Source organism: Cokeromyces recurvatus, assembly GCF_025118155.1.
Source record: "Cokeromyces recurvatus strain NRRL 2243 chromosome Unknown BX663scaffold_36, whole genome shotgun sequence".
Taxonomy (NCBI): domain Eukaryota; kingdom Fungi; phylum Mucoromycota; class Mucoromycetes; order Mucorales; family Mucoraceae; genus Cokeromyces; species Cokeromyces recurvatus.
Genome location: NW_026251422.1, coordinates 27789 through 41482, shown reverse-complemented (window position 1 = coordinate 41482; position 13694 = coordinate 27789). Strand labels below are relative to the sequence as shown.

At 32.1% G+C, this 13694-nt stretch overlaps 3 protein-coding genes across 3 annotated transcripts; all 3 read left to right on the top strand.

Moving 5' to 3' along the window:
* Positions 1 to 1170: 1170 nt before the first annotated feature.
* BX663DRAFT_579996 (uncharacterized protein) lies at positions 1171 to 7255 on the top strand (the record flags this gene model as incomplete). Its single annotated transcript, XM_051532187.1, has 8 exons — positions 1171 to 1252; positions 1317 to 1400; positions 1459 to 1629; positions 1677 to 1743; positions 1807 to 3393; positions 3452 to 3770; positions 3832 to 5216; positions 5271 to 7255. The coding sequence occupies 8 exons, from the start codon at positions 1171 to 1173 to the stop codon at positions 6910 to 6912; spliced, it is 5337 nt and encodes a 1778-aa protein (XP_051378750.1). The 3' UTR covers positions 6913 to 7255.
* Positions 7256 to 7642: 387 nt separating this feature from the next.
* BX663DRAFT_442409 (uncharacterized protein) lies at positions 7643 to 7825 on the top strand (the record flags this gene model as incomplete). Its single annotated transcript, XM_051523512.1, has 1 exon — positions 7643 to 7825. A coding segment is annotated over one exon (183 nt), but the record flags the coding sequence as incomplete, so codon positions are not given.
* Positions 7826 to 8264: 439 nt separating this feature from the next.
* BX663DRAFT_229735 (uncharacterized protein) lies at positions 8265 to 9187 on the top strand. Its single transcript, XM_051521809.1, has 5 exons — positions 8265 to 8362; positions 8428 to 8511; positions 8560 to 8730; positions 8785 to 9065; positions 9155 to 9187. Exons 1-4 carry the CDS (start codon positions 8323 to 8325, stop codon positions 8901 to 8903), a joined length of 414 nt encoding a protein of 137 aa, XP_051378748.1. The 5' UTR covers positions 8265 to 8322; the 3' UTR covers positions 8904 to 9065; positions 9155 to 9187.
* Positions 9188 to 13694: the final 4507 nt, after the last annotated feature.

Genomic DNA, 13694 nt, shown 5'->3' with positions numbered 1-13694 from the left:
ACATTCCCTATATGTTAAGTTGTGCTTTTAATTAATAAATAATATGTTATGGATAAAAAATCGAACAGCAAAAAGTAGTCTGAATCTAGCATATTTTTCGGAACTTCAAGGTCTACACAACAAGAATAAATAAATATTTTTAATTATATTTAAAGCTTTATTCATCTTTTACGTTTATAGAGAAAAGCAAACAAACCAAGTTTTTTTTTTCTTTCTCGTCGAACCCATGTGTTATTGTCCTTCTATATTGCTTTTATACTTACAATAAATATGACTTGTCATAGATTCCTGATTCGCGTTTACATATTTACTACAATAGTTTATTATATATTTATTTTTTTTAAAAAAAAAGCAATTAAATTAAAATAACCTGTATAAATTATAAATAACTAGATAATTAAGTGGAAGAGATTAGGAAGGATTTTCTGATAAATTTATATAAAAATAAATAAGAGATAAGAATCTTACAAAGGATCGGTTACAGTATTTGAAAAAAGTTTTTTTTTTTAAAATAACAATGAAGATATCGTATCAGGCAATGTAATATGTAGACTATATTTTTCTGATTTGTGGGACCATTCCTAGTAAATTATAAATCAAATTCGTATCGTATCGATAGGAAGAGTTATTAATCATTGTACAATTTAACAAGAAGCATATTAAATATCTTAAATAGGATTAAATGACAAATGTATCCATTATTGAATCATTGATAATGCATCTATACGCGTCTCTTCTGAAATTCGAAAAGAAAGTAAAGCTTATAGATATGGCTGCGTGTATCTAATACTTTATTTGTCTACTGAACAATTCTGATATTATGAAAGCAAATTCTAATAGACCATATTGTTAGAAGAAGAAGTTACCCTCAAAGATTGCTAAAATATCAAATAAGGTTTTAATAAATGATTTAGAAAGTTTTTGTAGGTATTCGTTAAAGAGATTATTTGACTGTCTGTATATAAACAGTCGACTTGTTTGCTTATGCCAAAATTTAATTTTGTGCAACGTTGTGGAAAAAAAAATAGTGACTATTATCCATGCACATAATTGGTTGATAAAGATAAAGAACATTAATCTCTGGGTTCTATTACGTAATACATAAATGGGGGGAAATAGCATTACTTAGTCCCTTTTTTTTTAAATCTTTTTATTGAATATACCCACCTAATGTCTATGAAGTTTGATAATCACCTAGAGCTTTTACGCTCTAGTATTATGGATAATAATGGTGTTGAAGAGAAAGTAGAAGGTTCATATCAGTATGCTTGAAAGAATTTAACTTTTACTAATTCTTTTTTTTTTTTCTTTCGCAGTTAATCAACGACATTTGATTGATAAAATCCTTGCAAGATACTCTGCTGAATATGTATTATATAGAGAACTTATGCAAAATGCTGGTAAATTTAATTTATAAAATATATATATATATATAAATAATACTAGACTAATCTATAGATGATGCTTCTTCAAGTTCTGTTCAAATTCACTTTCAATCAAGTTCACCTGATCAAACTAAACCACCTAATTTATTGGCAAAATGTAATAAAATAGTATTCAAGAATAATGGCATAGCATTTAGACCTGAGGATTGGCAACGGCTAAAGAGAATTGCAGAAGGAAATCCAGGTATGTAAGCTTAATCTGGCATGTACAAGTATTGACCCTTTCTTTAGATGAACAAAAGATTGGAGCTTTTGGTGTAGGCTTTTATTCTCTTTTCTCAGTCTGTGATAATCCTTTGTAAGTTCTTTACAATTATGTATCATTTTGTGTGTTTATTTATTTATTTTTTTCTATTACAAGTGTCTTTTCAGGTTCACAGTGTATGGCATTTTATTTCAAAGGTGATCAGCTATTTGCTAAGCGTGCTGATGTACCCAAAGAGAATGATGATCTTTGGACTTCATTCTTAATGGACTTGAGAGAACCAATGGAATTACCTGATTTCGATCATTTTTGTAAATTCCTTACTACGAGTATGGGCTTTACAGCTAACTTGAAACAGATTACTGTTTATTTCGATAATCACCAAATATTCAACATTGTTAAAAAAGTTACGGAACCTAGAGCAATGGTAATTGATACTCATAAAATGCTACTTACAACCCCACAGCGTATGTTTACTATTACCGGCTCTGACATGAGACAAATTCAATTAGATTCAGAAAAATATACACCACCAAGTCTATTTACTCCTTTAACTAATTTCTTATCATTTTCAAAGCTTACAGAATCAGAAAATAAAAATGGATTACCAGTTGAAAAAGCTAGCATATTTTTAAGGGTTGTTACAGGTTCCCTAAATGTCAATGTATCAAGGGATTATGAAAAGCAAATGGAGCGTGCAACAAAGAAAAAGCCACCTAAGACAACTAAATTTCAGCTCGTTTATACGGGTAAAGAAGAATTAGATGCCTCAGAAAATAAAAGTAAGATTTTTAAGGACTTGATACCTTTCCCTCATCAGGGTCGTGTGTTTATTGGATTCCCAACACACCAAACAACTGGTTGCTGTTGCCATATGGCCTCTCGGTTTATACCCACTGTTGAAAGAGAGAGTATTGATTTTGCTGACCGTTATATTAGTATTTGGAATAAAGAATTGTTGGCTGTAGGTGGTCTAATGGCTAGAATAGTTTATAATGATGAGATGGGTCAAATATCAAAGCTTTATCGTGAGTTAGTTGGATATTCTTCTGAAGTTGATAAAACAAAATCGGATTCTGATGATAGTGCAAAAGTCATATTGGAAAAGAGAGCAGCTCATGCATTACACTCATTTACTTTTCAGCATTCAACTCCTAGCTCAATTGTTGGAAAAGTCCATGAGGAAAGGTTTTTTAATGCTTGTAAAGCACCTCTCGATATCATCACTTCTCATGGAATTCAGCCCATTACAATAACAAGATGTGTGCCTGATAAAATGAGTTTAGCTGGGCATGCTATTACTGAATTATTAGATAGGTTTATAAAAACAATTCCTACCATAACACCTATTGTTTTTCAAGAGTGTAAAGAGAGTGTAACAAAACTCGCAAATTTTGATCTACTTCATTCTTTGGGTATTAATGACGTTTTAAAAGAGTTAAACATGAGATCATTGAAGGAAGACGAAATGGTAGCATGTATGCAATGGTGGATTGAATGCAATAAGAAAAATCCTTCTATTCCCAAGTCCACACTAGATAGTATAAATGATCTTATTCGTACACAGTTTTTGGATGCAGCCATTATGGATTGCGGAGAAGAAAGAGGTCTTCTGCAACTATCTCACACACGATGGTGGTTAAATCCTAAAGTTATACCCTTAGATATGCCTGTTCCTGAGGATACAATGCCTTTTTCAATATCAAAAAACTTTTTAAACAGTGATTTAGCACAATATTTTGGGTAGTTATTTATTTACATAAAATTGATATAAGCAAGCTAACGAAAATTCAATTCATAGGAATATGAATGAACTTGGTATTGTACCTTGGGTTCAATTTATTGTAAACAAAAAACCTGAATTAGAAACATCAAGAGAGTTTACGGAACGTGTTTTAAATATCGTTTCAAGACAATATATGCATATTTCTGCAAAGTTACAAGAGGAAGTCGTGACTCTTTTAAAGCTTAAAAAATGTATACCAACAAAGTTTGGGATGAAACAACCTTATGAAGCTTATTTCCCTAATGTAAACCTGTTTGACGATTTACCAATTTACGTTTTTAATCAGTCTAGAAATATCAATGAATCATTTCTAACAGCTCTCGGTGTCAGAAAGGTGATTTTATATAAATATATCTTCATTTATTCATAAATTTCTTATATTATTTTATATATAGCATGTTGAGCTACAAATGGTTTTTGACAGATTAATTTCGGATGGTAGTTGGTCCCATGTAGAATTAATTAAATATCTTACTTCTGTTCAGTCTACTCTTAGTGAGACAGAAATTCGTAGATTACGTGGAACACCTATCTTTATAAAAGAAGGAGAAAAACCAAGATTAAAGGAAATAGAAACTCCAATAAATAAACTAGACGAAAATGGCAAACCTATTATGGAAAAAAAAATTAAAAAGGTATATAAACGTTACAAAGCAAGTGATTTATTTGCACCTACAGATATTGTCCAAGATTTAAAATTACCTGTCCTTTATTGGCCAAATAATCCTCGTTGGAGACCTACTAGCGATGAAGCCAAATTTTTGGAAAAATTAGGGTTAATTACTATTCCACCTTTAATAACACTTTTAACGTTGGCTTCTCCTGAGGGAGAAATGTCAACTGATCGTAAGCAAATTCAAAAACGCGCTCTTTCCTATTTAATTGAGCATCATCAAGACTACAAGAATGAATATGACGTTAATAAAATCCAAATAAAGTTTTTACCATGTTTGGATGGTAAAACATTTGCAACACCTCAAGACTGTTTTACGAATCCTGATGTTCAGTTATTAGACTTTCAAGTATTACATCGAGACTTGATCCCTGTTCGTGATAAATTAGGTGTTAGAGAAAATCCTTCTGCTGATCGACTTATCCAGACTTTCTTGAACAAACAAGAACAAGATCGTGAAAAAGTGCGTAAGATCTTTGAATATATGGCAAGTCGTATGGGTAACTTTTCTTCCTATCATTGGCATCAACTAAGACAATCTGCGTTTATCCCAGTTGAAATAGAGAAAAATGGAGCTAAAACTGTTAAGTTAATGGAACCCTCAAAATGCTATTTTGAAACAGAAGATTCAACAAGTTTTCACAAAGAATTGTTTTTGTATGTTAATTTTGGTAAGCTTGCTAATTCCTTTTTACGCTCTTGTGGCGTGAAAGATGAACCTACGACAGTTGAATTAGCAGCCATGATTGTTAAAAATCCACAACGTTTCTGGGATCTAAGTGGTGGAGGCGAACGCTATTTAAATGTTCTTCGTCAGATAGCAGGCCAATTTTATTTAATTCGATCTAACAAACAGCTTATAAATGATATGAAGACAAAACCATTTTTAGTTGGTATTAAGCGTACAACTTTGTCAGAACAAAATAAGAAGGCACAAGATGATAATGAAGAAGATGAAGGTTTTATTCAATATAGATTAGCAAAGGCATCAGATATCTTTATCATCGATGATACTACAAGCCATCAAATTTTTTCACCTTTATCTGCACCTATGGAACCATTACTAGAAGATCTTTATTCAAATTTAGGCAGTCAACGACTATCAACGTAAGTATGATATTATTAAATGGTTATCTATATAATCTAATGATTGTTATATAGTCAAATCAAGGAAGCTTATTCTTATGTAAGCAGTATGGGTGTTACATTTAAATCGAAGGAAATTACTAAAATGATATTTGAACGTACACCTATTATTATTTACCAAATGATAAATGACGATCCACAGCGTCGAAAAGAGCTTTTACATGATGAAAAATATGTGAAACAACATCTTAAAGTAATGCAAGTGAAAGATCTTAAAATTAATAGAACATTTAAATATACCGACGAAAAGAATATTCAGCCAACAACATCATGTGCTGATCGTGTAAATTTTGGAATCTATATTTCTGATACAAATGACATTGATTATTATGATGTTGCTAATTCTCTGTGTAGTCTACTTTTTGCCCGTGTTCGTTTTAATGATGCTATTATTGTTGAACGTTATTTAACAACAAGCCTTTATAATTTACGACGTAAAGGTGTACCTGTAGATCGTATTTTGAATATTCGTAAGCAACAAACCACTCCACCCGTAAGCAACACTTCAATTTCTAAGCCTCATCCTCAAATGCCAAAACCACTTACATCAGATGAAATGGATTTATATACCAAAAAAGTACAAGAGGTATTTAGTGATTGTCAAGAAAGTTATATTAGACAGATACTTGCTCAGCAATATGAAGATCATGTGCAAAATACCATTACAAAATTACTTCATGAAGACTATCCCAGAGTAAATAAAAAGTCTGATGATGGTAACAAAATTATTTCTTCTGTGATATCAGAAGAGGAAGAAGCGCAAAAAAGAAAACAGGCAGATATAGCAGTTCAGCAAAGACAGCAACAGACAAAGGCCGAAAAATCGACTGGTTTTATAAATAAACTTTGGTCTACGTGGAAACAGCAAGTGACTCCATTATCCCCTGTGGCGGATAAAGCGAGTATACCATCTTCATTAACTGAAACTATAAATCAAACCGATAAGAATACAATTGATTCAAAGCCAAAATTACCAAAATCAGAGACAACAATTACTCCTAATTTTACAGCCAACATTAAGCAAAACTTGAAAAGAGCCGTTCATTCTTGTAAACCGTATACAGGTCAAGATGTATATACACCACCACGTATTAATCAAGTCAGAGAATCTACCAGTTACTGTGATGCAGCACCTGGTAATAACTTAACCTATGTTGGTAACGTAAAGGGTATGGAGTTCTATGTTCATCGCAGTGTTCAACCTGATGATGTATTAAATCAATACGGTCAAGCAATGGCTAGATTTACAAACATACTTGATGATTTAGCAAAGGTTTTCCAGCTCAAGTTGGCTACTATTCAGATCTTTTATGATACTGAAGGACCAACAATTGCTTTTAACCTTAGTGGAAGTCTCTTTATGAATCTAAGATATTATTTGGCATTACATGATTCTGGTGACAGTACTGATCAGGCAACAATTGGCAAAAAATGCAAAGAAGCACTCATCTATTGGTTTATGACTTTATGCCATGAATTAGCTCATAATTTCGTATCTGAACATAGTTCTGAACATGAATTTTATATGTCTTCTTTTGCAGAGAACTATCTTGAAATATTAATTGATCATATTTATTCTTCAAGTATTGGAAATAATGCTGAAGGATCGACCATGATCGATCACTCTGCAACTTCATCAACTGATCTTTTAAGCTAAACTCTTATATGTTTATCTACTTTTAATTATTATTTCAAATAATTACTTGTTTTTGTGTTACTTAATCTTTGATTTGTATACTAGTAATAAATATGCGCCTGCAGTATTTCTAAATGTTTTGATTTTTTTTTTTGGATTATAGAAAAGGTAATTCAGTTTGTATCCATATGCGTTAATCCCCGAGATTTTAATCGTCTACTTGTCATTCGCTTTTACATACAGATAGTTCATTTACAACTAGAATAAGATATAGCAATTAGTACCCTAAGTCAAAGAAACCTTAAATAATTAAAATCTTAACGAAACAATTGTATTAAAAGGATCTTTGGTGGATCTCTCTACTTGGTAAATTAATTTACAATGACAGGCAAAGCGTACCTCTTACAGACCTAATTTTTTTTCCGTATTAATAAACTCCCTAATGGCGCAATACTTTCTACACTGCTTCCCCATATCTAGAGTTTAAAAATAAAAACTTATTATAAACTTACTAAAACACCGTGATGACAACTATGCATTGTAAATTCTAATACCCTAGATGGATACACCTTCAAAAAAATATCGTAAGGAAATACTAGAAATAAGACTTAAGCAATTACAGGATGGTCACCACTTCAAACTGCTTATCACTTGTTGATCTTACCTTATTATAGATTACATACTCTACTGACTGTTTATATTTTATAATGAATGTAGCCGCGTCATTTGATGGCGACTTCGTTGGTAACTTGGTGGCGCATTCGAACGTTGTGTTTATCATATATATATTCATCTCAGTCGATTGTATGTCACTGAATGTCTACATATGCATACCCGTTCGCACTTGCCTAGAACAATTGGGGACTCACTCTCCTTTCTTTCAAACTGTTTACTTCAACTTGAGCCTAGAGGTTCTCAAAATGTAGCTGCTTAATTTTACCGTTGACCATTTAACTGTATTATTCTTCATGTCGTATATTATATGGTACATGATAAAATACCTACTCCTCCTTCTTATCCTAGTCAAAAACCCTGATTGATTTGCTGTCCAACTGAATTCGATAGTATAATTGTCTTTCTATCTCTTCCTCTTTTCCTTTCTCTTTTCTTTTTCACCTCTTGTCTCTTAAGAGGATTTAAAAAAAAAGAAAACTTTATATTTCTCGAACTGGCTTGGATAATACAATATGGTATAAATATCATGTACTCACTGGCCATCTTAATTTTATTTTAAATAAAAATATTCAATCGTGTTAGGAGTGCAAATGTATTTGTTTTTGAAGAAAAATAGTCATTTTAAACTACGCTAATTGGCTAGAAATTTGGTGCATTGAGCCCTTGACTGCATCATCAATATTTTTTATTCAAGTTTTATTTTTTTTATTTTTTTCTTTTGATTCTTTCCTATTAAACTTACGCGTAAAAGGCATTATGGATAAATCAAAAGAAGACACTGATGCCATACAAGAAAGTACGTCTATTTAAAATTGGATTATTTATATATACACATTTTAATAAATATTTCAATTTATATAGCTTTAAACAAAGAAGAATTAGAAAATAAAATTAATGAGCTTCAAACAGCCCTCGAAAATAAGTCATCAACGATTCAGGCGTTAGGTATGTTAATTCGACTTATTTTGATAGTGTACTAACTATGTTTTAAAGAATCCCGCCTCGAAAGTTTATCAGAGGATAATTCAAATTTGAGCTCAACAAAAACTAATCTTGAAAAAGACAAGTCAAGCTTAGAAGAAAGAATTAGACAGTTATCCGATTCTGAAAATGAGCTTAGAAAGATTAATGAAATTATCAACCAAAGGCTTGATGAAAAGAGAGGTAAATAAGCACGTCAAAATATTCTATTTATATTAATTATTTTAACTCGTATAGATCAGTGGCAAAAGGCTGCTTCAGAGGCAAGTCGCTTACAAACTGAGGAATTCAAGAGAAATCTTGAAATTGAGCGCATGAAAAATGAAGTCTCTACTTTGACTGTAAGAGAATTATAAAATCTCAATTGAATTTATACTTATATAGTTTTCTTTAAAAAAAAATAGTTGTCAAAACAACAATACGAGTTTAATTTAAATCTGATTACGAAAGAACGTGATACCCTCATAATTGAATTAAGGAATCTTAAAAAAGCAGCAAATAATTTACGTAATGAAACTGTAGGTGTTAAATTTTAGAGTTACTAATACATATATACATACATATTATTATTATTATTATCTTTTTAAAGTTAACACCTTTTCGTTAGACGCACGACGTTAATTTGCTTAAAAAAGAGTTGAATCAAGCAAAAGAAGATAAAAAGCGTTTAATTACGGAAAAAGAACGATTGGAAAAAGATTTAGAACATGAGAAGAAATGCCGTGATCTTGTTCAAACAAGACTCAATGAAGTGTCTAATGAAAACAACGATTTAAAAAGTCAACATGATCGTTTGTCTGGTATTAACTCAGATCTTAGAAAAATCTATGATGAAATGGTTGAAAAGACAACAACAACTATTAATGAACTTGAAACTGATGTTACAGCTCTTCTTCAAGAAAAACAAACGTGGTTAGAAAAGAGTAATGAACTTGAAGATCAATTAAGCAAGGAAAGAGAAGTTCACAAGTATTATCTTGATAAATTAATTGGGGGTTCTGAGTCAGATGGTTTTGGGGAACCAGCAAGTAATCTCTTGAGTTTAATTCAAGAATATAAAAATCTTGATAAACGCCCTGAAGATATCTTTAAGGATTACTTTCAGCTTAAGCAAGCTTACGATGAGACTATTACTCTAAATCATCAATATTATGATAAGCTTGAATTACTCTCTAGACAGCATCATGATGATAAACTGTTACTCCAGAAATACGATGCTACTTTAAATGAAGCTAATATCAAGAATACGGAGCTTAATGCTTCTTTACATAAAGAAAAGGCATCATGTGAACGTTTTGAAGCTGAATGTACAAGTTTAAATAATAAGCTTGCACATCTCAAGACAGACTATGAACACAAATCGAAAGAACTTGAAGATGTTACATTCCAACTTAGACATGTGCTTACCGTTATCCAGGCACGTGGTGAACCTGTTCCACTTGGTCTCTCTGCTGAAGAGCTTGCAAGAAAAGAAACTTTCCCATATCTAAAAGAAACTCAACTCATTTTTGATAATGTGTCTCAATTACAAGAACAAAATATAAAACTTTTAAATGAAGTTAGAACATTGACAGAAGAGCTTGGAAATGCGACTCATACGATAGAGGGATTAAAAGCTGCTGAGATGCAAAGTGCAACAGCATATAACAAAGCTATAAGTGATGCAGGTAATATTGCAGAAGAGCTACGAAATGATAATGAGGAATTAGAGCAGAAAGTAGCAACACTTACTGAAGAAATCACAAAGTTGAAGACAATCTTTAAATCACCTGAAGTTCCTAGTAACGTTAAAATTAACGGAAGCACAGCTCCTTCTCAAATTGAATTGAAGCAACCTGATTTAGAAAAATTCTATAAGGAAGTTACAGATGATATGCGTGAATTGAAGAACAAACTTTCAACTGCACGTAATTCAGAATTGGAAGCTGCCAAAAAACTATCTGAATTGAAAGCAAATAATAGCCATTTAGAAAGTGAACTAACAAAATCAAAGAGTGATCTTGCACAACTTAAATTCGATATAAAAGATGCTTATAATAAGGTTGAAAAAGCAAATGAAAATCTTACTGCTAAAGAAAATGAATTATTAAATTTAAGAACAGAGCATGAAGATTTGAAGAGTAAAACAGAAATTCTCAACAATGAAAATGTCTCACTTAAGAGTACAATTACTGCAACAACACAAGCATATAGGGATATAAAAGAATCATTAACTAAAGAGATATCAGAGAAAGCACAATTATCTACTTTATTAGAAGCCATTAACTCTCGTATGGATAATATTAGTGCTACTGGTCAAGAGAAATTCCAGCAATCAATTGAAAAAATAGAAACATTAAATCGTGAATTACAAGATACTCGCTATAAATTAACAGATGCTGAAAAGCAGCTTGAGAAATACAAGTCCATAAATCAAACTGAATATGAGACGAAATATAATGAATCTGTAGGTCAAGTTCGTATGCTCAACTCACAGCTTTCTGATCTCGAGCGCCGTCTTCTTGAAGCGAATCAACTCAAAACTATTGCTGAAACCAAATTGGCTGCCGCTCAAGAAAATCTTAAACTGGCTACAGCTTCTGCCAATGAAGGTACTGCATCTGTTTCTAATGCTAATAAAAATACTTGCGATGAACATCTTCGTGAATTAGCTTTGGCTCAAGATCGTGTAAAGGCTTTAGAAGCGGATATTGAAAATTATCATACTATTATTGATAAACATAAAAAAGAAGCTGAAGCTGTTGAAGAGGAGCATCAGAAGTTTATTAGTCTTACTCAAACCAGAATTGAACAATTATATAAAGATCTTGAAGAGAAGACTACAGCTGCAGCAAATATTCAAAAGGAAGCCAATATGGCAATTGCTGAATATAAGACTCTTAACGAGAAATCAGCAGCCGATCAAGCTGAACTTATTAAGGAGAAGAATAATTTGGAGGAGCGAATTAAGGAGTTGAATTCCAGTATCTCTGAAAAGGAAGATAAGATTAATACTTATGAACAAAATCTTCAAGGAGTCAATACATCTTTAAATGATGTCCAAGATAAATTATCTGAGGAAAAACGTACATCAGAAGCACAAAAGCAGACAATTGAAAGCTTGCGTGATGAAATAGTATCCCTCAATGATGAAATCCAGAAATTGAATGATAATCTTCAAAATAGTAACAAGTCTGAGCAATTACTTAAGATCAAGCTTGAACAAAAGAGTAATGAAGTTAATGAGGCTGAAAAGATTTGGCAGAAGAAGTTAGACGAGGCAGTGAAACAGCGTGAAGAATTACTTGACAAGGTAAATGAACTTATTGGTAAGCATGCCGAATGGTCAACTGCACAAGATAAAGAAAATGGTCCTGAACGTGCTGAGCTTAATAATTACACTGAAGACATTATATCACACCTTAAGAAAGTAACCGAAACTCTTCGTATTGAAAAGGATGCTTGTGAAAAGAATCTCCAATACGAGCGTACTAAACTCAAGCAATCTGAAGAAGAACTTGAAAGTTCTAGACAAGAATTAGCTTCTCTTAAAGAAAACGTCTCAAAACTTACTGATGAAAACAACAAACTGCATGACAAACTTGATGAAGAAGTATATCTTCTTCAAGTAGAACGTGAGACTGTCATAGCTAAGAACAAAGAGCTTGCTGCACAATTTAAAGAATTTAAGGAAGCTAAAGAAAAAGCTACATTAAGACAAACTGAATTGGAAACTGAAATGGCCCCTCTTAAACGTAAGTAGTTTTTAAAGCTTTTTTATATTAGAGCGGCAAATAAAATAACTTTACTAATATACTAATACACTTAATTAGTTAAAATCAATACTTTGGAAGGTGAGCTTGAAATTGCTAACCGTCAACTTGAGGAACTATCAAAATCTGAAAAGGAATGGAGTGCTCGTACTGCAGAAATTTTGTCCAAGTATAACGTATGTTAACAATTTTATAAGTAAATTGGCTTAACCCTAACGTTTGACATGTATTTTATTTTAATTATTAGGCTCTTGATCCTAAAGAGATTGATGATCTTAAAAACAAATTAGAGACTACTGAAAAAGATCTTGAAGCAAAGAAAACTGAATTAGAGTCTATGAAGACAGAAATGGATACGCTTAGAACTCAAAAGAATGAAATCGATGCCAATATTTCTGCCCTTCAAGAAAAGGTAAACGCTAATGATACAGAGAGATCAAAACTTATCCAAAAAGTCAACGAAAGAGGCCGTTTAGCAATGGAGCTTAGAAAGAAGAATGCTAACCAAGAGAAACAATTGGCTGAACTCAAAGAAAAGATTGAAGAAGCTGAAAAGAATAAATCTGATGTTGATGTGAATAAAGCTCTTGCAGATGTTCAAACACTTACTAAAGAAAAAGAAGCTTTAGAGGAACAAAAGCAAAAAGCTGTAGAAGCTAAAACCACTGCTGAAACAGAATTACATAAGAAGAATGAAGAGTATATATCTTTAGAAAGAAAGTACGGCAATGTTCTACAGAAAGCTCGTCAATTGCAACTTGAAAAACAAAAGGTTACGAAAGAGCTTGAAAGTCTAAAGACTGCTGATACTGAAAAGGCTGATACCATAGAAAATAAGACTAAGATAGATGAACTCGAGAAAGAATTAGCTGCAATTCGAAAGACATTAACTGATAACCATATTGAACTAAATAGATATAAAGCACAGTTGTCAATGAGTCAAAATAAGAGTGCACGTCTTCAGAGAGAGATTGAGGCTTTAAAAGCTGAAAAAGCTGCCATGACAAATACGCCTGCAACGCCAAATACAGTCAACGCACAAAATAATGTTGTATCACCTAGCACACCTGTCATACCAACTACAACTGCTCCAAGCACAATAACAACACCAAATTTAGCTGAACCACCAAATACCAATGAACAACCAAACTCGACTGAACAACCAAGCTCAACTGAACAACCAAATTCGACTGAACAGCCAAGTTTAAATGAGTTACCTAGTACAACTGAAGTATCTTCTAGTACAAAAGAACCATCTACGAATGTTGTTGAATTGTCTACTGAAGTTAAAACAGCTGTTGACACTGAACCTTCCGGCACTATGACACAACCTAGTATTCCAGAATCATCAGTTCCTCCAAGCATAACAGCACATGTCGATAGTCCTATAAATAC